The sequence below is a fragment of the Dasypus novemcinctus genome, chromosome 23 (genome assembly GCF_030445035.2).
Source record: "Dasypus novemcinctus isolate mDasNov1 chromosome 23, mDasNov1.1.hap2, whole genome shotgun sequence".
Lineage (NCBI taxonomy): Eukaryota > Metazoa > Chordata > Mammalia > Cingulata > Dasypodidae > Dasypus > Dasypus novemcinctus.
This window is the reverse complement of record NC_080695.1, coordinates 28,111,898-28,138,726: the sequence shown is the minus strand read 5'-3', so window position 1 is coordinate 28,138,726 and position 26,829 is coordinate 28,111,898. Positions and strand designations below refer to the sequence as shown.

Here is a 26,829-nt window from a genome sequence, read left to right as displayed (position 1 = left end):
TCTTAATTTCCTCTTCAAATTGTTCATTGCTAGTGTATAGAAACACAACTGATTTTTGTGTGTATTGATCTTGTACCCTGCAACTTTGCTGAATTCATTTATTGGCACTGACCTGGATTCCTTTGGATCATGGTGATTGCAAATACAGATAATTTTACTTCTTTTCCCCTTTTGAAATTTTACTTCTTCTTTTCCACTTTTATAACTTTTATTTCTTTCCCTTGCCAAATGTTCTAGATAGAATGAATACCAGTGATGAAAGTGTCCATTCTTGTCTTTTTAAAATATATTAGGGGGAAGCTTTCACTCTTTCACCCCTGTATGATGTTAGCTATGGGTTTTTCATAAACACCCTTAATTATGTTAGGGAAGTTTCCTATTGTTCCTAGTTTCCTGAGTGTTTTAATCATGAAAGGTTGTTGAATTTTGTCAAATGCCTTTCTGTGTCTATTGAAATAATCATGTGTTTTTCCCCTTCATTTCTATTTATGTGATGTATTACATGAAAGGATTTTTATATATTGAATTACTGTCTTGGTGTGCCTGGCTGGTACATCACATACCATACAATAGGAGTGGTTTAAAGACAGGAATTTATTGGCCCCCAGTTTTGAGGCTACAGGAAGTCCAAAATCAAGGTATCAGCAAGACTTGCTTTCTCCTTAATATCTGCAGTGTTCTGGCGCTGGCTGCTGGAAATCCTTGGGATTCCTTGGCTTTCCCTTCACATGGTAGTGCCCTCTCCTTTCTCTTCTGGTTTCCTGCTGACTTCCTGCTTCTGGCCCTTCCCTGTGGCTTTCTCTTTATAAGGCCTCCGGCAATCTGGATTAAGACCCACCCTAATTCAGTTGGGCCACACTTTAACTAAAAATAATATCTTCAAGAGGTCCTATTTACAGTGGACTCACACCCACAGGAACACAGACCAGGGTTAAGAACATGCCTATTCTGGGATACTAAACCCTATCTACCACAGTCCACCCTCTGGACACCAAAAGACATGCTCTTCCCACATGCCTATCAGGCTAAGACAACTACTCTTGCATTCCTATGATAAATCCCAAATACAAAACTTTTAATTACTGAGTAAATTGAGAAGCCCTAGGTTCTGAGTGAGTCTTCCTGTGAATTGAATGCATGAACTTTGGTGCTTGAACTTGGAGATAATCTGTTTTGAGTTCCCAGCAGCCCCCTTTATTTCCTTCCTGGAGCTCAAGTGGATTCTGGATGGGGGATGTTGGCAAGCCTGGAAGAGGTCACCCATAGCAAGCAGGATGTTAGTTCCTCTCTTTATCCCATCACTAAGGGAGGTCCTAGAATCAGTCTGTGGTTAGCCCAGGGAGTTGACACTGGTGGAGAGAAGTAGATGAGCTGTTTGGGTGGGGCACCTGGGTTCCAGGAGATGAGGGGCCTGGAATTCTCTGATGGCAGGTGTCTTGAGCTAAGGATGCTGGAATCTCAATCCTGGCTTCTTTCAGACAATCCTGGGAGAAAACATTGTGAGCATCCTGGTCAGGATTTTTGCTTGGCGATTGTCATATGTTGAATTGTGTCTCTCTCCAAAAGACATAATCAGGTCCTAACTCCCTGTGCCATGATTTTGACCTTATTTGGAAATAAGGTATTTGAAGATGTTATTAAGATGAGGCCAAACTGCTGAAAGGGGTAGTCTAGGGATGTAAATGTTAATTGAAAGAAAACTAAAGAATAATCTAGGGACTGAATAACAGTGAACCTGGAGGCGAAAGAGGATTGTGGTTAATACTACAAATAGAAAAATGTTCTTCTATGAACTAGAACAGATGTATGTCACTATTACAAAGTGGTAAGAATATAGTGATGCATGAGGAAAATACAATTAATGTAACTTATTGACCATAGCTAACAGCAATACTGTAATATTCTTGCGTCACTGTCAAAGAAGGTACTATGTCAATGTCAAGGGTCAATAATAGGGGATATGGGAGTTTTTTCTTTAGGATAAGGAAAACATTAACGTTTACTGGGGTAATGACTGCACAACTATGAGATGAACGTGACAGCCACTGAGTGTATACTTTGGATAGAATGTACAAGGCATGGGACTGTATAACCTAGTAAGCCATGTGGTGGTAGATGGACTGTGGTTAACAATACAAACATGAGAGAGTTCTCTCATGAACTATAACAAATGTACAGTACTAATACACAGTGCTAATAATAGGGGGTATGGAAAAAATATACCAAGTGTACGCTATGGACCATAGTTAGTCGTAATAATCTGGTGATGTTCTCTGATAATCTATAACAAATGTTCCACAACAATATAAGGCATTGGTGGAGGGGTGATGTATGGGAATTTTGCACATTATACATGATTGTTTTGTAAGCTCACAACTTCTCTCATGAAAAAAAAAAGATGAGGCCAAACTGACTTCAACTGGGCCCTCATTCCATAATCCTGGAGTCCTTATAAGGGGAAAAGAAACACAGAGCCACAGAGGAGAACCCCATTTGGCGACTGAAACCCAGTGACTGCCAGCAAACCACCAGAAGCTTGGAAGAGGCAAGGAAGGGTTCTCCCCTGAGGAGTCAGACTTTTAGCCTCCAGAACTGTGAGACAATAATTTCCTGTTGTTTTGAGCCATTCAGTTGGTGGTACTTGGTTACGGCAACCCTAGGAAAGCAAGACAGAGATGATGACAGGAGTGGAGGTCCCTTCTCCCCTTCATGATGAATGAAACTTCTCTGTCCCTGATTTCATCACAGTCACAGCCCCCATTCTCTCCTTCCTTCCAAATCTGAACAGCTGCAGTTCAAAGGCTGAAGGGAGCCTGGGGTCAAGGGAGAGGAGAGGCAGACTGTCCACGACCTGGCACAGTATGTATACGGAACCAGGGTGCAGGCTGTGTAAGGAGGGACGAAGAGAAGCTCCATGGTTATTTCCCAGGAACTGGGTGTCCCAGAGATCTTCATATCCCTGGGGTCAAAATCAGCCAGGAGCGGGAAGCGGACTTGGCCCAGTCAATAGGGCGTCTGCCTACCACATGGGAGGTCTGCGGTTCAAACCCCGGGCCTCCTTGACCCATGTGGAGCTGGCCCATGCGCAGTGCTGACGCACGCAAGGAATGCCATGACACACAGGGGTGTCCTTGCGAAGGGGAGCCCTATGTGCAAGGAGTGCGCCCTGTAAGGAGAGCCGCCCAGAGTGAAAGAAAGTTCAGCCTGCCAGGAATGGCGCCGTACACACGGAGAGCTGACACACAAGATGACGCAACAAAAAGAAACACAGTATTCTCATGCTGCTGACAATAACAGAAGCGGACAAAGAAGAAGGCACAGCGAATGGACACAGAGCAGACAATGGGGGGTTGGGGGAGGAAGGGGAGAGAAATAAATAAAAAATAAATCTTAAAAAAAAAAAAATCAGCCAGGAGGCAAGGTGGGAAGGGGAAGTCAAGCCAGTAGGAGTGTCAAGTTCTTGGACCTCTTGCCCCCTCTCCATCAACACTGGGCAAAATGCCAGCAGGTCCTACTGTCACCTCTGTGGGTAGCTGGGCTCAGGGAATCCCTGAGCCCCTCTTTTTGCAGGCCTTGTTTTGGATCTGGCCATCTGCCCCCCATTGCCATCCCATTCCCAAATGGTCCCCTAGTCTCTGCCCCTTCCCTGAGGTTCAGTCACCCTTCCGTCCTGAAGTTAATAGCCCTGTGACCTTCAGCCCTGTAGCGAGGCTGGGGTGGAAGGTAAGCATGTCTGCCCTGGGCCAGCCCACCCTTCTCAGCCTTCGTTGGAGTCTCCCCATCTTGGGAAGTGGACCCGAATCCCAGGGGAAAAGAAGCTATGAGTTTCACAGAGAACAAATGGAACTTCCTCGAGGCTCTCTGTGCTGGTGCCATTTGGGATGTTGGGACTCAGCAGGGACAATGCAGACATGGTCCCCATCCTCATGGAGTCTGCCTACAGGGATATCCAGGGAAGGGAGAAAGGGAGAAAGGGAGCCGGGGGTGGGGTGCTGCTCCAGCACCCCAGTGTCCCTCCTGAAGCCACAGTGAGAGCCTGGCCACATTCACCCTTCAGCGCCAGGCTCTGGGAGGCCCACAAGCTCAGAGAGGGGACCCTGGCTCCCAGGGCCGAGTAATATCCAGGGACTGTCTCCGTAAGCCCCACCGGGGCTGTGGACGCAATATTGCTTGGCAAATGGCACCTGGCCTAGCCAGACAGGTGTGCTCTGCCCCTGTCCCCTTTCAGTTATGGAAAGGAGCCTCAAGATTAGGGGGTGAGATCTGGGGAGAGCAGGGATGGACAGGCAGGCTCAGGGCAGGAGAGAAGGTCTGTTACTGGAAAGGGCTTGAGGAGAGATGAAAGGAAAATGGTGGGATGGAGAGCAGGAAAGTGTAAGAAAAGGGCAAGGACAGTTTGACCTCCATGGGAATAATAGGGTAGTCTCTGTGGCCCCCAGTCTACTATTGAGGGGTGGGCTCCACTTTGTCATGCCCGACATGCCACTCACTCCCCTCACCAAGTGAACCTTTGCTCATCTGCTAAGGGTCTCAGGAAGCCTCCTCTGACCCCAGGTTGAGCCACTGGCTTCCTCCAGAGCCACCCCCCACCCATCCCCAACTCCCCATCTCAGCCTCTCGCCTACCAGTACTCCCTTCTGCCCCTTCAGGTCAGGAATTGAGTCTGAATTCTCTCAGTGACTGAAGGGGCAGGAAGGACTGGGCCTAAAAGAGGCCTCAAGGCTCTTGAATGAATGAATAAATGAGTGAATAAATGAGTGAGGAAGAGACTCCTTCCTCTCAGTGTCCTGCAGAGTTGGGAAAAGTTTGAAGTCCTGACTACTGCAAGCATGCCTACCACTAAGGCGCCTTGGAATCTCTTTCTCAGCACCGACAGGGGTGAGGGTGGCTGATGGAACCTGAGATGGATAACCCTCAACACCTGCAGGAGATAAGCCTTGAGGGCAAAGGATGTGTAAGCATATTCGTTGAGTACAAGCACTGCACAAGGGATGCTGGGATATTTGGAATCCTGTGTCCCAGTGATCTCTCAGAGGTCAAGTCCACATGTTCCTGGGTAGCCCCTGGCCAAGATAGGCCTGAGTCAGACCAGGTGAGGTGCTGGCAGAATCACTTGTGCCTGACTTCCAGTCTTTCCCATCCTCCCGTCTGAGCTCAGGGAGTATCTGAGGAGATAATCATATCCCCAGCTGAGCTCCAGTCACCATCCTCCCACCTAACAGTCCTGACGGGGTCTATCAGACTAACACAGGTCTCTGCTGCAAGGTCTTTCTCACCCATGACCACATAGGGTGGGGATTATAACCCCAAATCCAGTTATTTGGGTCAGGCAGCTAACACAAAAGAAATGTGCTGCATCAGGAATACAACAGGGAGTGAGGGGGGCTGTCCAGTTATTGCTGTAAATGTCCAGTGTTGCTGAATTTTCTGATTAAAAAAAAAATCTGGAAATCTAAATTGTGATGTGAAGTTTCCTGATTTGCAGGTTGGCTTAATTGTTTAAACATACATACACTGCGAGAGCCAAACAAATGTGTCTGCAACCACCTCTGGCCTAAGCACTGGTCCCAGTCATGTTGGGACAGTGAGGCTGCCTCTCTGCCCAGCTCAGGGCAGTATACAACTGGAGAAACACCTGTTGGATTGAGCCTACCTGTCCTTCATCTGAGATCTTGTCTGCACCTCTGCTCTGGGCAGTACCTGTTTCTGCAGTTTGGGTGAGTTGGGTCCCCAGGATACCTGCCCTAATGTGAGAAATTAGCTCCCAGTCCTCTGAACGGGAATCTGCAAACATTCTTTGCCTCCCATCCCTTTTTCACCATGTACTGAACACCCATATGCAGTTCCAGATTTTGCTGAGCGTTTTTAAAACACAAGACACTCAGTGCAGCTCTGCAAAGGAAGCAGGAGAGGGATGAGCCTCTGATGAGGAAACTGAGGCCCAAAGAACACTAGGAAGAGGATCATCAGGACCTGATCATGACAACTATTTACTGAGTACCTACTATGTGCTGGGCTCAGACCTTCAAGTCAAGCCTGGCTTGCACTCCTGGAAGTGCTGTTGATGGGGAACATGGCAAGAACCCTTTCCTCCATTGCTGACCCCTGCTCAGGGGTGTCTGTTGCTCCCCAGCTTAGGTATTAATAGATAAATGCTATCCATGGGTGTCGCTTCAGTGAAGCCTTCCAGGCTCACTCCAGGCAAGGCCCCTCACCCACTGCTGGCACTGTTCACTCTGGGTTGTTCCTGATCCTGAGTCCATCTCTTCCACGAGATGCCAAGCTGCCCCAGAATGGGGCTTTCTGTCTTGCTCATTTCTGCCACCTTAGGCAGGAGCTGGCATGATGCTTGCTGACAGCAGCACTGAAACGGCTCTAAACTTGAAGGAGAAAGAGAATGAACTGAGGATTCCAGAGTCGCTCCCTTGAGCCATCTGCTTCATGTAGGTGCTGCCATGGAATCCTCACCGAGCCTTGTGAGGAAGCCGTCATCCTCCCTGTTTTTAGAGGCTGAGAAGAGGCAGACCTACCCAAGGTCCCACAGCTAAGAAGAGGTGAGCTTAGATCCATGGAGCTAGTGGTAGAAGGACTGTCCGCCAGGCAACTATGGAGAGGAAAGGGGAGAGCCTCAAAACTTGGACCCTCTGTTCTGGCCAGATTTTTACATAGTGCTTTGCAAAGCCTCCCTGTAGCCCCCCATAAGCGCTAAGTTTTACCAACAGAAATTCATTTGTTTGGGCACACTGCACCAAAGGGGAGCAGGGCAAAGGGGGCATGGTCAGTTCCAAATGTCCCAGCACAAGTGTATCTTCATCACTTTTTCATCTTTTGACAAAGGAGCAAAGAAAGAGCCTGGAGAACTTCCAAGGGAGGGGCCCAAGGAAGGGGAAGGGGCAGATGACAAAGCTTGGGCCTCCTGCCCCTGACCGAAAATATCATAAAGCACTCAAAAGACAGGTCTCTTGGTCATGTGCTTTGGCCCTGGGCCCACTGGCCCTTGTTTAGCCTTGTCAAGATAGTCCTCATGTAGCGAGAGGTCTTCCAAAGGGACCTGGTGTCCCAGAGTTCACATACCAGTTCCAAATTCAAATTCTCTGGTCCCTGTGCTAGGCCACAATCTTCCTTACGGTCCCCACTCGAGGTCAGGGACCCACCTCCTGTTGCATTCCTCTCTGGCCTGCCTGGCCTCTGGGAAGAGGTAACTGCTGCTCTTGGTATGACTAATGCCATCACTCCCTAGGCCTGTGAGGAAAGCCTGGTCAGTAGCAGCCAGAGATCTCATATCTGGAGGCAGCTGGGCCACTGCTGGGCAGCTCCTGCCATCAGAACATGCTCCCTAAGGGGGTCCAGCTCAGGGGTAGAGAATTTGGCTGCAGAAAATGCTCCCTCCTGCTGGTAGACTTCAGTCTTTGGAGCCTCACCGATCAGCCTAAGGCCTCATATCCAGGAGGGCTCTCTGAAAGCAGTGACCAGCACTCAGGTGTTCCATTTCTCCAGCCCGGGGTTCCCTGACTCAGCCCCGAAGGCCTGGGAAAGGATGCGAAAGCTCTCCCAAACCCCATCACCTGCCCACGAGTCAACAGCTCTAGAGAAACAGAAAAGAAGTCTGCTTAGAGGACATGTCCCCTCAGGTTCCCCAAGGACTGGGCCAATGTCAGAGCGGAAGTGTGGGCTGAAGCCAGGGATATTTGCAAGGAGTGTCACCGTGGTATGTCCGCTGGTGCCGGCCCAGGTTGGAGCTGCAGGCAAAGGCTCTGCCACACTGCAGACAGCCATAGGGTTTCTCATCACTGTGGGCCACCTGGTGGATGAGCAGGTGGGAGCTCTGGCTGAAACTCTTGCCACATACACTACAGGTATAAGGCTTCTGGCCTGTGTGAGTATGTCGGTGCCGCAGCAGATTTGAACTGTCCACAAAACTCTTACTGCAATCGGGACACTTGCAGGGCTTCTCGTCTGTGTGTGTGCGTTGATGTTTCAAGAGCTTGGAGCTGTGGTAGAAGCTTTTGTCACACTGTGGACAGGTATAGGGTCATTCCCCGGAGTGGATATGCTGGTGCTCAGTGAACTGGGCAAGTTCACTAAAGCCACAGCCACACTCAGGACAGTGTGGGTACCCATTGTGGGTACGCTGGTGCCGTAGGCAGTCAGAGCTGTTGGTGAAGTTCTTGCCACACTCACAGCAATTGTAAGGCTTCTCACCAGTGTGGGAACACTGATGTTTGAGCAGATAGGAGCTGCGCCCAAAGCTGTCACCACACCAGGCACAGCAGTAGGGCTTCTCATCTGTGTGCGAGCACTGGTGCTGCAACAGGTTGGAGCTGAGGCTGAAGCTCTTGCCCCAATCCCCGCAGCGGTAGGATTTCTCGCCCGTATGTGTGCGCTGGTGTTGGATCAGATTGGAACTGACGCTGAAAGTCTTGTCACACTCGCCACAAGTGTAAGGCTTCTCCCCTGTGTGTACCCGTTGGTGTTTAACCAGGTCCGAGCTGCAGCCAAAGGCCTCACCGCACTCGAGGCACTTGTGAGGTCGGTGGTCTGAGTGGGAGCGACGGTGTTGGGTGAGGTTGGAGCTGAGGCTGAAGCAGCGGCCACATTCTGGGCAGGAGAACGGTTTCTCGCCCGTGTGGACTCGATGGTGCTTAACAAGATCTGAGCCACGTCGGAAGTCTTTGCCACATTCTGGACAGCAGTAGGGCTTGTCGCCCGCGTGGCTGCTTTGGTGATGAATGAGGTCAAGGAGGCGTGCTGCGGTCAATCCACACTCCCAGCACCCAAAGGGTTTGGGGATTGGACAGGAGGTCCTGGCAGTGGCTTCCTCCTCAGGGCCAGAGCCTGACCTATATAGGTATTGCAAGCCCAGTAGCATTTCCCGGGCGGCGGGCTGCCCTTGCCACACCAAGAAGGGACACTCAGAAGGAACAACCCCACAATCGATCTCGGCGGTCCTGATGTCCGATTTTCCTGCTGATCCGCCCCGTCCGAGCTCTCCCTCGCCACTTCCGTGGCGGTCGATTCCATCGCTGATGCAGAACGCCCCGTTTTCTAGACACCAGTCACTCAAACCACGAGCACGACCAGAGTGGGAAACACTCCGGATTGGGGGGCCCAGCACCGGAACTGGAAATGCCCACAAGCCCATGCCACTCTAGGAAGCGATGCCGAACGGTCTCGGTGGATTTAACTCTCTCAGTCACCTGGCCGAGCGAGAGCTTCCCGTCTGCGGCAGCTGTCAGGAACTTGACATCTTTGGCTTACCCCGTGGTCCTCCGAGTTCGTCAGCCCGGACTTCGGGACCCCGGGCACTGCTGGGGGTCAGCGAAGTGTGCCTGAATTAAGGAAAGCGGTCGCTGCTGAGGACATGCAAGGGGCGAAAAAGCCAAGTCACCCAGAGCAGCACGGTACGGAGACTCCATGGAGGGATGCCTGGTTCTCCAGAGGCACCGGTCCACTAGGATTCCCCTAGGAGAGAGTTTTCCGTCCGTCCTAAACTAAGCCTAAGCTTGGTGCATACTACATATCCCAGCATGCACTACACGTGCCTCTTGAGCGCGCACGAAGATTAGACAACCATCACTGCTGAAGTGCCTTCTGCGACTGTGCAAGAATCAGAGTTCCGGACCAAGAACTACAACTGCCGACGTGCATGCTATCAGCGGTGGCGCTATTTAAATAGCGTCAGAGAGGCGGTGCCTGGCCCCGCCCCTCTCTACCAGTTCCGCTCCCGTCTGACCGGCGGCGAGCAAGAGAGGCGGAGCCTCAGGCCGGAGCCAAGATGGCGGCTGCGAAACCAACCCCCACGGACTCGCTCTCGTTCTGCCTCGCGCAGCTCACGGAGGCGGCCGGGGAGGGTCTGGGTGGGGGAAAGGATCCAGCTACCAACGAGACACCCCTAGGCCGTGCGCTCTTAGCCCTCCGCACGCGCCACATCAAGGCAGCGGGGGGAATCGAGCGCTTCCGGGCACGCGGCGGGCTCCGCCCCCTTCTCACGCTGCTACGGCGAGCCGCTGCTTCGGGCCCCTCCCCGCCCCAGGCAGGCTCCGGCTCCGCCCCCTCGTCGGTCTTGTCAATGGTTTCTGCTGGCCCCGCCCCCTCGGCGGGCTCCGCCCCCTCCTCTGCGTCCTCGTCGTCGACGTCTTCGCCGCCACCGCGCCTGCGCAAGACTCTGGACTTGGCTCTCAGCATCCTTGCTAACTGCTGCACGGAAGGGGCGTGCCGGGCTGAAGTGCGCAGGCTCGGCGGCATTCTGTCTTTGGGTAAGTGCCCCGCCCCCACTTCTTAGAACGATTACCGCAGCGCTTTATTCTCTGCTTGGGCTTAGGCCGAGTCTTGAGTTCTTTGTGTCGTAGCTTGGAGAACGTGCTTTGTGATGTCGCAGCGCTACCCAGCTCTCATGACATCACGATTCCATGACATCACTGCTTTCTCCATGTTTTATACCGTAGGCGCCTCCTTCCAGAGAATTACAGCCAGTTATCTGGGAGTTGGTCGTTGAGCACCTGCGCCGCAGCGGGGCTGGTGGTGGCCACAGGGTTATTGGATGACTTTTTCAGATGATTCCTCTCCTCCATTTACGATCTTTACAAGCAGACACTCAGTGCCTGTGCGTCTGACGCTGGGCTCTGAAGCGCCTCTCGATGACCTAGTACCAGGACTACCCAGTAGAGGTTCTGCTGGTGGGTCCTGCACTAGCCTGACCTGGGTTACAAGTCCTTCCATCTGGCCAAGTCATCTAATCCTTGTGTGAGGCTCGGATTCCTTGTAGAATAGAATAATAATGACTGCTTTGCAAAATTGAAGTGGGGAGGAAATAAATACAGAACGCAGGTACTCTGAGCATGGTTTGGGGTATCGTCTACTGTTGAAAACTAGGACAATAAGAACAAATCCTCACAAAAGATCGCAAGCTTTTCTGTTTACCGGCTAAATAGGCGCCACCTCATGGCCATCAGATGAAGACAGCCAAAGCGTCATTGCCTGCCAGCTCTGAAATGATGCTGGCATCATTTTTGACGAAATTTTCATTTTTTGCATTCATTTTTTTAAAAAGTTTTTGTTTTTTAGTTTTACGTTTTTTTAAGGTAGGTACCTGGGACCTCATACATGGGAAGCAGGTGCTCAACCACTGCGCTACACCCACTTTCCAGTATTTGTGTTTTTAAAATTCACATTAAATACATCTAGACCTTCATGGGTTTGACAAGAGGCCTGGCACAGCAATAAATCCTCCATAAATCATAAGTCATATGTTAGTGTAAAACCCCCCACACCATCCAGTCACAGTTCCACATTTTAAATATCGCCTAAATCCAACCAGTTCTTTAGAGCCCCACTATCCACTCTGGGCAGTGCTGGTAGTTTACTTAGTTCAAACCATTGTCCTTTTTCACCTGGCCCCCTCACTGCTCCCCCAGCCCCTATTCCTTTCCTCTGTACCCCATTCTCCACTTAGCTGTCAGATTATATTATGACATTCCCCTTCTTAAAGCCCTTGGTGAGTCCCAGTGCCTCACAGACTCCTTGGACTGCTTTTTTTAAACTTTTTAATTTTGAAATAATTTCAAAAGTAAAGGATCACAGGGAGTGAATGTAGCTCAGTGGTTGAGTGCCTGCTTCCCATTACAAGATCCTGGGTTCAATCCCCAGTACCTTCTAAAAAAAAAAGTACAGGCCCAGGATAGTGGCAAGAATAATACAAAAAATACAGAGAACTCAAACATACCCCCTACTCAGATACCCAGATTTACCAACTTTTAATATTTTGCCACATTTGTCAGATCATTTTATTTATTTTCTAAACACTTGAAAGTTGCATACATCATGCTCCTTGAATGCTTAATGCAACCATATACATTTCCCAAGAGCAAGCATATTCCTTTATGTAACCTCTTTAAGCACAATTATCAGGTTTGGCCTGGCTTTCAAGGCCCTTCGTGAGGTCACTGCAGACACTGGATCTCACCTCTGGGCCTTTGCACAGACAGGCTGCTTCCAAGCCTGGGATACCCTGTAGCACTGCCACCCACAGTCCTTCTAGCAAATACATCCCTGTTAAGCTTTCCAGACCTGGCTCAAATGTTCGTCTCTTCTGAAGGCCAAGCCTGACCTTCTCAGGGCACATTTTTGTTTGTTTGTTTGTTTTACTTTATTTTTAAAGAAGTTTAGATTACAGAAAATTTGCATCCAAAAATATAGGAGAGGGAAATGGATATGGCTCAAGCAATTGGACCCCCATTTACCATATGGGAGTTCCAGGTTTGGTTCCTGGGGCCTCCTACTGAAGGCGAGCTGGCCCATGCGACAAGCTGACACAACAAGATGATGCAACAATAAGAAGAGACACAGAGGAAGGACAGTGAGAAACACAATCAAACTTGGGAGCTGAGGTGGCTTAAGAGATTGAATGTCTTTCTCCCACATCGGAGGTCCCAGGTTAGGTTCCTGGTGCCTCCTAAGGAGAAGACTAGAAGAGAAGACAAGTAGACACAGAAGAACACACAGCAAATGGACACAGAGAGCAGACAGTGAGTGCAGGTGGCAAGGGGGGGTGAATAAATAAAATAAAATAAAAAATATTGGGGAGGGGGAAGCTGATGTGGCTAAAGCAGTTGGATGCCTGCCTACCACACAGCAGGCCCCAGGTTTGGTTCCTAGCACCTCCTAAAGAAGACAGCAAGCTAACGTGATGGGCAGGCACAGCTAGTTGATGCAATAAGATGGTGCAATGAGGAAACAGAATAAGAGGCACGACAAGCAGCGAGTGGAGGTGGCTCACTCCTCATAGTAGGTCCTGGGTTTGGTTCCTGGTACCTCCGAGAAAAAGAAGATGAGCAGACACAGGGAGCAAACAATGAACAGACACAGAGAGGAGACAGCGAGCATAAACAGCAAGTGGGGGGGATTATATATATATATATTTTTACATAACATTTATGTAATCTAAGTATCTTTTAAAAATTAAAAAATTATAAACATGTATACAGCAAGAAGTGGATGTGGCTCAAGTGATTGAGCACCTGATTCCCACATGGGAGGTCCCAGCTTCAATCCCCAGTGCTGCCTAAAAATACAAAACAAAAGCAGAACAAATGAAACAGCCAACTAGGGGGAGCAGATGTGGCTCTGATTGAGTGCCAGCTTCCCACATATGAGGTCTCAGGTTCAATCCCTGGCCATGATACCTCAAAAAAAAAAAGGGATTCCCATATACCCACCCCCTGCCCCTCTCACATTTTCCCTTAATAACATCTTTCATTAGTGTGGTACATTTGTTACAATTGGTGAACAAATATTGAAGCCCTGCTACTAAGCATGGTCTATAGTTTACATTATGTTTCAGGCCACGTTCTTGAGGTGACCAGTGAGAGACAATAGTGTCTAGAAACCTCATGGTGGTAAATCCTCTTCGCAGTGACCATTCTTCAGTGCGTGAAGACAGACAGCATCCAGAACCGAACAGCCCGTGCCCTGGGGAACTTAGCCATGGAACCCGAAAGCTGTGGGGACATTCACTCTGCAGGTGAGGAGGCCGGGAGGCTGGGTTAGCTAGGGCTTGGGGGTGGCAGAGAGGCTTGGGTGTCTGGCCTTGCTCACCCCCCATCCTCCCCTTCCCCTCCAGGCGCTGTCCCCCTGCTCGTGGAGAGCCTGGCGGCCTGCCAGGACTCGCAGTGCCTGCAGAGTGTGGTGCGCGCCCTCCGCAACCTGGCGGACTCGCCCCAGCACCGCCTGGCCCTGGCACAGCAGGGTGCAGTGCGCCCGCTGGCTGAGCTCCTGGCCGCCAACCCAGACCCAGCCCTGACTTTGGCCCTAGTCCGTGCCCTCCTGGAGCTGAGCCGAGGTTGCTCCCGGGCCTGTGCCGAGCAGCTGAGTCTGGGTGGGGGGCTGGGCCCGCTTGTCAGCCTGGCCTCCCACCCCAAACGGGGAGTGCGTGAGGCCACCATCCTGACCCTGGCCAACCTGTGCGCTCAGGGCCTGGTACGGCCTGCACTGGGCAATGCTGGTGGTGTGGAGGTGCTACTAGGAGAGCTCCGGCGGCGCCGAGGCCCCACTGGGACGAGCCCAGCCTCCCAGCAGCCCCTAGTACGGGCTGTGTGCCTGCTCTGCCGGGAAGCCATCAACCGGGCCCGGCTGCGGGATGCTGGTGGTCTGGAGCTGCTGATGGGCCTGCTGCGGGACCCTCGTGCCAGTGCCTGGCACCCTCGTGTCGTGGCCGCCCTCGTGGGCTTCCTCTACGATACTGGGGCCCTGGGCCGACTACAAGCTCTGGGGCTTGTGCCCCTTCTGGCTGGGCAGCTCTGTGGTGAGGCTGGCGATGAGGAAGAAGAGGGAAGAGAAGCTGCTTCCTGGGACTTCCCTGAAGAGCGCACCCCTGAGCGGGCAGAGGGTGGAAGCTTTCGAAGCCTCAGGTGAGCACCTAAGCTCCCTCATCATTTGGGGTGGGGGTTTGTGTCTGCTCCAGCCCTCTTCACTACCCTGCCTCCAGCCCCCCATTCTGCCTCAGTAAGAAGCTTTATTGGCTCTTGAGTCCAGATTCTTTGTTCCCACCCATCCTAGCACCTCCGAACTTCGTGAACCACACAGGTTCACAGGGAGGCAGCAGGTGCCCTGGGTAAGGGTGTGCCCTGGAGCCTCATCCTTGTTCTGGCACTACCCCTTTTGCAAGCCGAGACATCCTGGGAAAGCTAGTGAACTTCTCTGTGCCTCTGCGTGCTCCTCTGTAAAATGGAGGACAGCATACTGCCCCACAGGCTATTGGAAGGACGAACACTTGTAAGGAGACCACTCAGCCCCCTGCCTGGCCTCAGCGCTCCATGAACATGGCCTTCTTGTAGGCTGACGCCGGCTCCGCCACTCTCCCCAAGCTCGCTCTTCTCCCACACACTGGCTGCCTGGCTAGTGTTTGAATGTGGCAGCTTGCTGTCCCCTCTGCCTAGAACACTTCCCCTGGATGCCCTGACCCCTCACCTCCCTCAAGTCTTTGTTCAGGTGTTACCTTCTCAATGGGGGCCACTTTAACTCCCTATTTAAAACGTCAACTCTCCCCTTGCATGGCTTTTTGTTCCCCTTTGTTTTTCCCTTTGTTTTCTGTTTATGCCATCTCACCTTCCATATAGCTTAATTACTTATTTGTTTGGTTGTCTCTTTCCCCTCACTAGAATGTACCTGGACAAGAACTTTTGTTTGTGCCCTTTATCCCACCCCCTCAGGCCCACCCCCATCTCCTTGTGCATAGTTGCGTGCTCTCTGTTCTTGTTAATGACCTAGGATATTTTTGGTGTTATGACAAAATATATATAACATAAAAATCATCTTAACCATTTTTAAGCATACATTTTTGTGGCATTAAGTACATGGGCAGTCTTGTGTAACCTTCACTCCTATCTATTTACAGAAGCTTTTCATCACCCCAGACAGAAACTTGTACTCGATAAGGAATCACTCCCCATTCCCCCTCCCCCAGTCCTACTAACCACTGCTCTTCTTTCTTTCTCTGAATTTGCATATTCTAAGTATCATGCACAGTCCGTCCTTTTTTTTTTTTTTTTAAAGATTTATTTATTTATTTAATTCCCCCCCCTCCCCTGGTTGTCTGTTCTTGGTGTCTATTTGCTGCGTCTTGTTTCTTTGTCCGCTTCTGTTGTCGTCAGCGGCACGGGAAGTGTGGGCGGCGCCATTCCTGGGCAGGCTGCTCTTTCTTTTCACGCTGGGCGGCTTTCCTCACGGGCGCACTCCTTGCATGTGGGGCTCCCTCACCGGGGGACACCCTTGCGTGGCACGGCACTCCTTGCGCGCATCAGCACTGCGCATGGGCCAGCTCCACACGGGTCAAGGAGGCCCAGGGCTTGAACCGTGGACCTCCCATGTGGTAGATGGACGCCCTAACCACTGGGCCAAAGTCCGTTTCCCGTCCGTCCTTTTATGTCTGCCTTATTTCACTGCACACGACATCTTCAAGGTTCATCCATACAGTTGCCTGTATGGGAACGCTGTTCCTTTTTGGGGCTGAATCATATTCCACTGAAGGTATTTGCCACATTTTTATTTATCCAGTCATCTGTCATGCCCCCTGGGTGTCATCCACCTTTGGCTCTTGTGGGCAGCGTTGCTGTGAACAACTGCATGCAAATATTTGTGCGAGTTTCAGTTTTCAGGTCTTCTGGTGTGCATACAGTGGGCCAGCTGAGTCACGTTATAATCACCTGACCTGACTTTGACCCTGCTGGCAGGCCTTGGCCCTGAGCTGAGCTGTCTCCTCCCTTCTGCAGGTCGTGGCTGATCTCAGAGGGTTACGCCGCCGGCCCTGGAGACATTTCCCCAGACTGGTCCCCAGAGCGCTGCCCGCCGCCACCAGAGCCCTCCGAGCCAGCCAGCCCCGCCCCGGGGCGGACACTGCCCTCTCCACGCACCCTGGGCCGCAGCCCTGTCTCCGCCCACGAAGAACCCTGGGGCCACGAGGGGCCGGCGCTGCTGCTGCTGTCGCGCTTCTCCCAGGCCCCGGACCCGAGCGCTGCGCTGGTGACGGGCCCGGCGCTGCGTGGCCTGCTCGCCTATGTGACAGGCGCGCCGGGGCCGCCGAGCCCCCGCGCCCTGCGCATCCTGGCGCGCCTCACCTGCAACCCCGCCTGCCTCGAGGCCTTCGTGCGCAGCTACGGAGCTGCGCTCCTGCGCGCTTGGCTCGTGCTCGGCGTCGCGCCGGACGACTGGCCAGCACCACGCGCCCGGCCTGCGCGCCGCGGCCAGCACCGAGAGTTGGGTATGTCCCCGTGGGCCAGGTACCAGCCTGTTATGATTCCTTGCCTGGGCCCAGAACCTTCCTTACTGCTTGGAAGGGAAGGGCCAACATGCAGAGTTCTGGCCAAGCCTTGGGACCCAGATTCCCTGAACCCTGGGTGGCCCCAATGGCTAGAATCCTACCTGTTTGTCTCTCTTTACCCATTACTGCACGGGGTCTGTACTGTCCCTCTACCCTCCCTGGTGAACCCAGGCTCAGCCACTATGGCCTCCAGCCCTCCCACTCCCATTGCCAACACTCCCCTGCCAACACTGCCAGGGACTGCCCTGCCTCTGTGCCCTAACTACAGGCCATTTCAGCCTTTGAGGGCCCAGGCTTGCCCCCTGACCACCCCCACTTTCACCTCGTGCCCTGAGTCAGGTCTTGCTCATCCCATCCCACTCTTGCCCTGGCCAGCGGCTCCAACCTGCCCTGCCCTTCCCATCCCTGCAGGTGAGATGCTGCTACAAAACCTGACTGTGCAGGCCGAATCGCCTTTCGGAGTGGGTGCCCTCACCCACCTGCTGCTCTCCGGGAGCCCCGAGGACCGTGTGGCCTGTGCACTGACACTGCCCTTCATTTGCCGGTAAGGGGGTTGGGGGCAAGGGTACCGTTCCCCACCCCCACCCCTTTCCACCTCCTAAAAGGCTCCCCTTCTCCTTACAGGAAGCCTTCTCTGTGGCGTCGGCTTCTTCTGGACCAGGGTGGCCTCCGTCTCCTCCTCACAGCGCTAAACCGGCCGGCCCCACATCCACTCTTCCTCTTCTTTGCTGCAGACTCCCTGTCCTGCCTCCAAGGCCTGGTATCTCCCTCTGTGAGCCCGGCCCTCCCACTTGCAGTCAGCCTGGACCAAGACCCGCCCTCCCCTTGCCTCTATGAACCTCTGCTGGGCCCAGCCCCTGTCCCGGCCCCTGACCTGCACTTCCTGCTGGACTCTGGCCTGCAGCTCCCGGCCCAGCGGGCCACCTCAGCTACTGCCTCCCCGTTCTTCCGGGCCCTGCTAGCTGGCAGCTTTGCAGAAGCCCAGATGGACCTGGTGCCACTTCGAGGCCTGTCACCCAGCGCAGCCTGGCCTGTTCTGCATCATTTGCATGGCTGCCGGGGCTGTGGGGCTGCCCTGGGGCCCGTACCCCTGCCAGGACAGCCCCTGCTGGGCTCAGAAGCCGAGGAAGCGCTGGAGGCTGCAGGCCGTTTCCTGCTGCCCCAGCTGGAGGAGGAGCTGGAGGAGGCTGTGGGCCGTATCCACCTGGGGCCCCAGGGAGGCCCCGAGTCAGTGGGTGAAGTATTCCGCCTGGGCCGGCCGCGGCTGGCTGCCCACTGTGCTCGCTGGACACTGGGGCCGGGGCACTGCCCACGGAAACGGGCCCTGGCCCTGGTGGGGCTGGTGGAGGCAGCAGGTGAGGAGGTAGGGCCTCTGGCTGAGGCATTACTGTCTGTGGTGATGGGAGTTGAGGCAGGGGCAAGGGTCCCAGTTTAGCCTGTCGATGCCCCCCCTTGGGAGGGAACCCAATGACAGAATGGCTATGAGAGTGGCCTCCTTCAGAGTGGTGGCAGTGAAGGGCTCCTGACACAGGAGGAGGCTGGGCAGAAGTAGTCGCCGTCGAGGACCAATGAGAGGACAGAACCAGACCCCGGATGATGGCCTGAAGACTCAGGAGTGAGAAGCCAAGGTCAGGGCTTGGCCTTGGGGTACAAGAGATGGAGAGGAGCCCAGGGCCACAGGCACCTGGCCTGGCCCAGCCCTCTGGAATTGAGATTAAAGATGAGCTGGATTACCCCAATTGTGTGCTGTTTCTGCTTACTTTCCTGTGGGAGTCCTTCCCCCCTTATACCCCATTAAGCAGAGTCCTTTTGGGACACAGTCCATCCTTGGCCTACAGGAGTTGAAGACATCATTGTCCCCTGGTTCCTGGAGCCTTGGGATAGGGTGACATTCCCCACTTCTCCCAGCTGCTCCTGAGGATGTGGTTTGGGGCCCCAGGGGATGCCTGCTTCCTGCCCAAGGGGCCTCATTGATCAGAAGCAACTGTCCATATGGACACACAGACCTTGGCCAGGGCAGAGGGGCTTGTGCCAAGGGGATGCTGTGAGTGTGTAGATGTGTGTCCCAGGCCTTAGCATTACTATTTCCTAACTGCCCTTGTCCATCTTGGGGCCCTGTCTCTGGGTCTGTCTCCATTTCATGGGCCAGGTGTCCTGATGTCTGCCTGAAGGGAGGCCTGCTGTGCTCTTGTGTTGCCAAGACCCTGTTCTGGTCATGTCCAGAGAGAGCCAAAGCCCTGGGCTGGCTTTCAGGGGAGGGGAGGGCTCACGCTTAGTCTCCGAGGTGGGCCCCCTGTCACCCAGTTCCCAGGTCCTCCTGGCCACTCGGGTGGCAGCCTCTTTAAGGAGAGCTCCCTGCCAGGGTCTGCCTCTGGGGGGCCAAGGTTGCCACTTAGTATCTCTGTGCCTCTCTAGGTACTTGTCCAGATCGCTGGTTCTCGGGCTGTTGTGCATTAGGACCACCCAGAGACCTTTTTAAAAGTACTGATGCCTGGGCCCATTCTGATTGACTCAAGCTGGAGGGTGACCTGGGCATCGGTGTTCTCAAAAGCTCCCCTGATGGTTCTGATGTGTCCCTGGGTTGAGGCTCATGAACCAGCACTCAGGTCTGTCCGGCAGAGCACAGTGCTGCCTGACCTACCATCTCCAGAGTGTGGTTTCTCAGGGTCTCGGTCCTGGGAAGGCCTCCTGTGGTTGTCTTGCTTTCCTCTCTGTGTTCATCAGATTCTTGGGAAAGAGCTGTCCAGGAGCAAGCCTGGGTCACCTGGGTGTTGGGGAAGGGCTTTGACCTGAGGGCTGCTTGGGGTGGGGGGTGGGGTGGGGGAACAGGAGTTGTCTCTGAGTCTCTCCTAGCGACTTGTGCCTGGGTGTCAGTTGCCCTGTATCTATCTGTTTCCAAGTCTTGGAGGGAAGATCCCATCTTTAGTCTGTGTACCGTTCACTGTGTCTGTCTCCATCTCTGAGAAATTTCTTTGTGTCTAGTATGTGACTTGGGATCTCTTTATGGGGTGGTCTGCTAGGGTCTCTGAGGGAAGGTCTCTGAATCTGGCCGGCCTTAGAACATCACTTCCTCCCCTAACCCCAAAATTCCGAGACAAGTCTCTCAGGAACGGCGCGGGTGGGAAGGGGCTCTAACGAGGGCTCAGGTGCTGGCTCTGGAAGCCTGTTCCGGGGCCCCAGGCTGCAGGCTTGGTCTGGGAGAGCCGCTCCTCTCACTTCTCTGGGGCTCTCTGCAGCTGAGGCCAAGGCTGGGGTGTGGCCGCCTGGAGGCGCGCGGGCTGGGCCTGGGTGGGCCGCGGCCCTCCCCACTTCCACGCCCCCACCCCGGGTTCCCCGTCCCTCGCTCCCCCACCCCGCAGCCCTATCCCAGCGGGTCCCGGCTTCCTTACATGGTCACGGCCGGGCCTCCGGCTCCCGGACGTCCCCCCGCCCCCCGCCCCCACCGGACACGGCCCCCGCCCTGCTCGCCCCGCGCCGTCTGCCCGCGCCCCGCCATGGAGGACCTGGGTGAGAGGGGCTCGGGTCCCCGCGTCCCCAGCCCCTCGCCGCCGCGCGGTCCCTCTTCCTCACCCGGGAGCCCCTCCGCACTCGCCGCATCCCTCCATCCCCGCCTCGCGTCTGTTCGCTCCGCGCTTCCCGTCTCTGCCCGCTCCTCCTTCCCGACTCCACGTCCCCCTTCCTGCCTCTCCCTTCCTGCCTCTGCCGGGCCGGCAGCTCCCTCCTTCCCTCGCTCTGCTCCTCCATCCTTGGCTGCGGGCGCTGATGGGCCGGGTGGTGCGGCGCCCGTGGGCGCCTGGTCGCAGGGGCTCCGAAGGGAGGGGCCAAAGGGACCCTGGGTTCGGGACCAGGAAAGTGGGAAAGTGGACTGGAGGGGGGTGTGACATGGAGTCTTGGAGTTCTGGAGGAGGAAGCGGGTCTGTGCCAGAGTTTGGGGAAAGGGAGAGTCAAGGGCCCCCAAGTGCAAGTAGGAGTCAAGTTCTTGGGGCAAGAAAGTGAATAATAGATGAGGGGCGCCAAGGTGCCTGGGAGAGGTTAAGGGGTCCACCAGGGTACTAAGAGATGGGGAGTAAGTAAGGGGCAGGGACTTCTGGGTTCTGGAAGGGAAAGGGTTAAAAGGACCCCGCAGGTGATGGTGAAGGGGACCTGGGACTGGCTGGGGGTCCCCAGCAGCTAGGGCTGGGGCTGGAAGGCTGCACCCTCCCTGGGTGAGAGGAGTTCCGGTACCCCCCAGTAGAGGGTGCTCCTCAGTGGGGGTAACGGCACCGACGCAGTGGAGAAGCAGCCAGTCAGAAAGCAGGTCCCCGGCAGGCTCCCCAGTGAGGAACGCAGGGTGCCCCCAGCCGGGCCTGGAGGTGGGCCAGGGCTGAGCAGGGCCTGCTTAGGTAGGGTGAGGAGCTAGTGGGTGTGGGAGAGGGGGTATCCAATCAAAAAGCTGGATGCCAGGCACACAGCCAATTGAGCAGTTTGGGGTGGAGCCAAACTTGGCTCGAGAAAAGAGCCAATTTTGATTGCATTAGAGAAGATGGGGGCCATAAAAGAAGCAGACGCCTGAGTTTGTGCTTGACTCCCAGAAAGAGTCAGTGGGGATGTTCCAGGCCTAAATACTCCTTCCTGCTCTCTGCCTGGGTCGGAGCCCGTGCTTTTTGATTCCTGACCTCTTAACACCAACTTCTGTCCTGTTCAAGTACCATGCATTTGGAACCCTTCTCATCTGAGCTCCTAAGGAATTCTGCTCTCTGATTCCTGGTGACTTTAAGCTCAGCCTCTAAGTCAGGTGGCCCTAACCTTGACCTCGACCTCTCGCCCTGACTGCTGTTCACTGCAGATGCCCTGCTCTCTGACCTGGAGACCACCACCTCACACATGCCAAGGTCAGCGCCTCCAAAGGAGCGGCCCCCGGAGCCACTCACGCCTCCCCTGCCTTATGGCCACCAGTCACAGGTGAGGCCACAGGCTGGGGACTGGGGCAGTCCCTGGAGCCAGGCTTGGCCAGGACTCAAGAAGTCTGGTCCCGAGAGGGCTCAAGGACAGGACTGGCATCCCACATGGGTGTCTTTTCTTTCTGTAGACAGCATCTGGGGAATCTTCGGTAGCTTCTGGAGACAAAGACCACCTGTACAGGTAAGGGGGCTGGAGGTGGAGGGGAGGCTGGAGAAGCCAACTGAAGGTCAGGTGGGGGGGCCTGGATTCCCCATCCCTGACCCCAGGCTCCCATCCTCTTTCCCAGCACGGTATGCAAACCTCGTTCCCCCAAGCCTGTGGCCCCTGGGGCCCCTCCATTCTCCTCTTCCAGCGGTGTCTTGGGCACTGGGCTCTGTGAGCTAGACCGGTTGCTCCAGGAACTTAATGCCACCCAGTTCAACATCACAGGTACAGCGTTTTAACGATAAAGGCCTTGGTGGGATGGGCGTGAGGGAAGGGCATAGACTAAGGCTCATAGACTTCCTGGAGGGGCAGCTAACAGACACAAAGACTTTACTGAGAGGGCGGGTTGAGCATGGCCCCATGTCCAGGTGCCCTTCTCTCCTCTCTCCAGATGAAATAATGTCTCAGTTCCCATCTAGCAAGGCGGCTGCGGGGGAGCAGAAGGAGGACCAGTCTGAGGAGAAGCAAAGGTCCAGCATGTGAGTCTGAAAGAGAGGTGACAGGGATCCTGGAGGCTTGAGCTCCCAGAGGCAGCATCTGGGAGGTTCCCAGCTGATACACACTATGTCTTCCCAGCCCCCCCAGCTCATCCCCTGTTCCCACAAAGCCTTCGGCCACCTCAGCCACCCTGGAGCTAGACAGACTGATGGCCTCGCTCTCTGACTTTCGTGTCCAGAACCATGTGAGTTAGGCAGGGGATGAGGATGGGCTGGTGTCCATTTGGAGTTACCCCCACCTGTTCTAGACCCTTCTGCATTTGCACGCTTGCTGACTCAGCGCTCATGTCCTCCCCCTGCAGCTTCCAGCCTCTGCTCCGACTCAGCCAACAGCACCCAGCTCGGTGAATGAGGGCTCTCCATCACCGCCCCCAGGGCCAGCCAACAAGGGCAGCCTGGACACCATGCTTGGGCTGCTGCAGTCCGACCTCAGCCGCCGCGGAGTTCCCACACAGGCCAAGGGTCTCTGTGGCTCCTGCAATAAACCCATCGCTGGGCAAGTAAGTGGAGCTGGGTAAGAGGGGAGGCAGTGCCTACACACCTGAGTTAGGCTTTGTGCTGTTCCCTTTTGAAAACTAAGTCTGAAGTGGGTATTACTGTTATTTATATTTTATGGGTGAGGAAACTGAGCCTCTGAGTTCCACAGCAAGTAAGTGCAGGGTGAGACTATTCCCACCCCTTTAGCATGTATTGTGCTCCTACTATGCCAGGTACTGTGCAGGCTCTTTGACAACCCCCCATCTCATTTTGCAAAAGCCTGTTGGCTCCACCACCATCCACTTTTGGCTTATTAGCTGAGCAGATATTATTGAGAGCAGCTGACCTCATGGTTAACCAAGAGTCTCCTTGCTGGATAAGTGCCCAGCTCCTATCCCAGAATTCCCAGTCTCAGCAAATCAGGGCAACATTGTGACTTTTGTGGGCCCTAGGTGCTTTTGCTTTCATGGGTCCTTTGCTCAATAAAATTTTCTTAAAAGTATTTTATGGCTATATTGGTATAAAGATGGATATGTCAATATTACATATTATATATCAAAGCATTTTCTTCTAGTTCATTTTTTCCTCCTGATTCTAAAAGAAATTAAAATATTTTGGGGGCCCTAAACACTGTGCCTACTGAGCCTAATGGGTCTGTCAGCCCTGGAGCAAAACTGAAACATCTGGGTTGACACTCCATCACTTATAGGCTGCATGCCCTTGAATGAGTCTTAAATTCTTTATCCTGACCTCGGAGGATCAGAGTGGGAAAATGCCTGTAAACCTCAACTGGCATGTGGCAGCCCCAAGGGCCACTCTGACCCCAGCCTCACCCACGCCCCACAGGTGGTGACGGCACTGGGCCACACCTGGCACCCTGAACACTTCGTTTGCGGTGGCTGTTCCACAGCCCTGGGAGGCAGCAGCTTCTTCGAGAAGGACGGAGCTCCTTTCTGCCCCGAGTGCTACTTCGAGCGCTTCTCGCCACGATGTGGTTTCTGCAACCAACCCATCCGCCACGTGAGCTCTGCTTCGGTCTCGCTTCAAGCACCGTGGGATGGGTCTCATTCCGAGCCCGCCACTCGCAAGCCTCCCCTTGGCCACGTCCGCGATCCCTTTTGCTTCGCCCTCTCCTTGACTCCTAAGTTCCTTGTTAGGGCTCCCGCATCTCAGCCCACTCACCTGGGTCCGGGCCGGAGATGCAGGGAACAAGGCATGAAGGAGCACACTGAGTCTGTCTCCTCTTTCATTCCCCCGCAGAAGATGGTTACCGCCTTGGGCACCCACTGGCACCCGGAACACTTCTGCTGCGTCAGTTGCGGGGAGCCCTTCGGGGATGAGGGTGAGAGCTCTACTCTTGGCTTAAAAGCCGCGGGTCTCACCCCGCCTGGCTCGGGCCTCTCCTGCCCCGACCTCGAGGCTCTCCCAGTTTCTCCGGCCACCTCTGACCCCATCCTCTCCCACCCGTGGCGCCCCAGGCCCCGCACTCCCCTGCCCCTGCTCACTGACTCCCGGTCTCCGGTCTTGGAGGCCCCCTTTTCCTTCCACCCACTCCGTTCCTGCCCCAGGGTTCCACGAGCGCGAGGGCCGCCCGTACTGCCGCCGGGACTTCCTGCAACTCTTCGCCCCGCGCTGCCAGGGCTGCCAAGGCCCCATCCTGGACAACTACATCTCGGCGCTCAGCGCGCTCTGGCACCCGGACTGCTTTGTCTGCAGGGTGCGCGCCTATGGGCGGGGCCTGGGGGGGCGGCCCCACGGGAGGCGGAACCGGGAGCCTGGGGCGGGGCCTGGGGACCACAGCTCGGGGTCCTCGGCGCGGGCGGGCACGGTGTGTGGCACAGCGGGTTACGCAGGGCTCCTCACGCGTTGCGACTCCCCTCCAGGAATGCTTCGCGCCCTTCTCGGGGGGCAGCTTTTTCGAGCACGAGGGACGCCCGCTGTGCGAGAACCACTTCCACGCGCGGCGCGGGTCGCTGTGCGCCACGTGCGGCCTCCCAGTGACCGGCCGCTGCGTGTCGGCCCTCGGCCGCCGCTTCCATCCGGACCACTTCACCTGCACCTTCTGCCTGCGCCCGCTCACCAAGGGCTCCTTCCAGGAGCGCGCCGGCAAGCCCTACTGCCAGCCCTGCTTCCTCAAGCTCTTCGGCTGAGCGCCCGCCCCGCGCGGCCCGCGCCCCCTGGGCCCCGCTGCCTGGCGCTTGGCCTTGGCCTTGGCCGCTGCCGGCCCCCCTGCCCACCCCCGTCTGGGCAGCCCCACCCACTCCGTTCTCGGTGGTCACTGCAGAAAAGGCCCCGCCAGTCCCAAGGTCGCACGCCTCAAATGGTGGGTGGACCATTGACGGGGGATCCTGCAGGAGTCCTTCACTGTAGTCCTACCCTTGGGGGAACCCCCTGACTGGAGTGAGGGGCCTGGCTCTTCCGACTACCCGGAGGCCCGGACCGGACGTCCTTCTCCCTCACCTCTCTGTGCACTTTTTTTTCTACCTACATAAACACGCCTTCCACGCCTCGCTGGTGCCGTGTCTGTGACTGCGCGGTCGACAGCCCTGTGTCTGGGCGCCCCCCGGTGCCGGCTCTAGGTCACCGCCCTGTGGCCGAAGCCCGACCTGCAGCCTCGGCCACTCCTGTCCTTAAAATAGATGAACCTGCAGCTGGGGACGATGGCGGCCTGCGCAGGATAGGTCAGATAGTGGCCGAGCCTGGACAGGACAGGAGCCCCTCTGAACCTCCGGCCCGCCCCGCCCCCCGCTCTTCAGTTCCCTAGATCCTTGAAATAAGCAGTCCATCTGTATGTGCCTTTGTTTCCCCTCCCCTAGAATTGTCAGTATTCTTATTTTCTCTTAGGACCCTCTGGCATGGGGCTCCTTTCAGAAGTGCCAAATTATGCCCACCCTTTGGATCACAAGGCACACCTTCCCTCTGGCTAGTACTGACCCACTTGGTTCCCAATAGCCTGTAGGCGTCGGTAGACCTGGCTTCATCTTACCCTTCTCACCCAACTCCTCAAACTTCCGGGTCATTATGACACCCTCTGAGCATCAACCAAATGTGGAGGAATAATCCAGAACAGGGAGAAGGCAGGGGAGTTGGCATGCCCGGAGTCATTATTTATTTTCCCTATTGGTGCTCAGTCACTCCCTGAGATGTACCTGACCAGCTCTGTGCTGGGCAGTGCTGAGTCCACAGAGATGAGGCAGAGCCAGGCTCTCTCTGCTCTGAAGGAGCCCCAGGGAGACAGATAACTAGGCAGAGAATGACACCTGCTGTGGTCAGGGCAGTGATTCAGGCAAGCACTAGGGGTTATAGGAGCTAGAAGGCACTTAACCAAACTGGGAGTCAAGGAAGGCTTCTTGGAAGAGGTGATGCCTAAGCTCAGTCCCATTAGAAAAAGGTAGAGTCAGGGGTTTCAGTAGTGAAAAAATTTCTGGCTCCTTCTAAGTCCCCAAGCCTCATCATGGGCTTCCCTGAGTAGAACCTTTACACTGACCCTGCGGTTCCTTGGGGAGAGTATCTGGACTACCAGTGGCCTCTATGGCTGGAAATGATGGGTCCTCAGAGGCCCTTCCAGTCATCTCGGGGGAGGTGGTCACCAAGGAGAGCATGTGTGGGCAGGTGACAAAGGTGAGGTACCCTCTGCCCTTGCCTTGTGCAGACCCCACAGATCTTGTCCTCTCTAAGGCTACTCTCCTGGGGTCTCCCTAGGCCTCCTGCTCTTCTTCCTTGAGAGCAGGGAACCCCTGTTTTTCTGACCTTTGTCCAGTGTCTGGAATGAAGTCTAGCTTACAGTAGGTTCTCAACAAACGTTTGTTAAGTGAAGGAAGAATGAAAAGAAGGGAGGGTGAGAAGGGGGAAAAATAGAAGACTAAAGTTAGAGAAGGCCCTTTAACCAGGTAGTCA

The 26,829-nt window shown here is 54.8% G+C and overlaps 3 protein-coding genes across 4 annotated transcripts; 2 read left to right on the top strand and 1 right to left on the bottom strand.

The window, feature by feature from the left end:
- Nucleotides 1-206: 206 nt before the first annotated feature.
- On the bottom strand, nt 207-9,021 carry LOC101418465 (zinc finger protein 436-like). The gene is given in 2 exon segments (XM_012520006.3): nt 207-8,928; nt 8,931-9,021. Coding segments are annotated over 2 exon segments (987 nt in total). The 3' UTR covers nt 207-8,032.
- Nucleotides 9,022-9,606: 585 nt separating this feature from the next.
- ARMC5 (armadillo repeat containing 5) lies at nt 9,607-18,552 on the top strand. Of its 2 annotated transcripts, none has more exons than XM_004479437.4 (6): nt 9,607-10,256; nt 13,412-13,519; nt 13,619-14,405; nt 16,266-16,753; nt 17,225-17,357; nt 17,438-18,552. In XM_004479437.4, the coding sequence occupies exons 1-6, from the start codon at nt 9,776-9,778 to the stop codon at nt 18,246-18,248; spliced, it is 2,808 nt and encodes a 935-aa protein (XP_004479494.2). In that variant the 5' UTR covers nt 9,607-9,775; the 3' UTR covers nt 18,249-18,552. The 2 variants fall into 2 exon arrangements, with proteins under 2 accessions (XP_004479494.2, XP_058142007.1); XM_058286024.1 differs by having other exon boundaries at nt 10,222-12,524.
- Nucleotides 18,553-20,225: 1,673 nt separating this feature from the next.
- Nucleotides 20,226-25,439, top strand: TGFB1I1 (transforming growth factor beta 1 induced transcript 1). Its single transcript, XM_004479438.4, has 11 exons — nt 20,226-20,320; nt 21,639-21,754; nt 21,882-21,934; nt 22,041-22,183; nt 22,350-22,437; nt 22,535-22,640; nt 22,758-22,955; nt 23,779-23,952; nt 24,193-24,274; nt 24,501-24,649; nt 24,816-25,439. The coding sequence occupies exons 1-11, from the start codon at nt 20,308-20,310 to the stop codon at nt 25,080-25,082; spliced, it is 1,389 nt and encodes a 462-aa protein (XP_004479495.1). The 5' UTR covers nt 20,226-20,307; the 3' UTR covers nt 25,083-25,439.
- Nucleotides 25,440-26,829: the final 1,390 nt, after the last annotated feature.

Bases quoted from the DNA above. Each gene is read 5' to 3' on its own strand.
- ARMC5 (XM_004479437.4), top strand. From the start codon at position 9,776: ATGGCGGCTGCGAAACCAACCCCCACGGACTCGCTCTCGTTCTGCCTC. The intron at 13,520-13,618 runs GTGAGGAGGCCG...CTTCCCCTCCAG, and splicing joins TGGGGACATTCACTCTGCAG to GCGCTGTCCCCCTGCTCGTG. The intron at 16,754-17,224 runs GTATGTCCCCGT...CCATCCCTGCAG, and splicing joins CGGCCAGCACCGAGAGTTGG to GTGAGATGCTGCTACAAAAC.
- TGFB1I1 (XM_004479438.4), top strand. The intron at 22,641-22,757 runs GTGAGTTAGGCA...CTCCCCCTGCAG, and splicing joins ACTTTCGTGTCCAGAACCAT to CTTCCAGCCTCTGCTCCGAC. The intron at 24,650-24,815 runs GTGCGCGCCTAT...ACTCCCCTCCAG, and splicing joins CGGACTGCTTTGTCTGCAGG to GAATGCTTCGCGCCCTTCTC.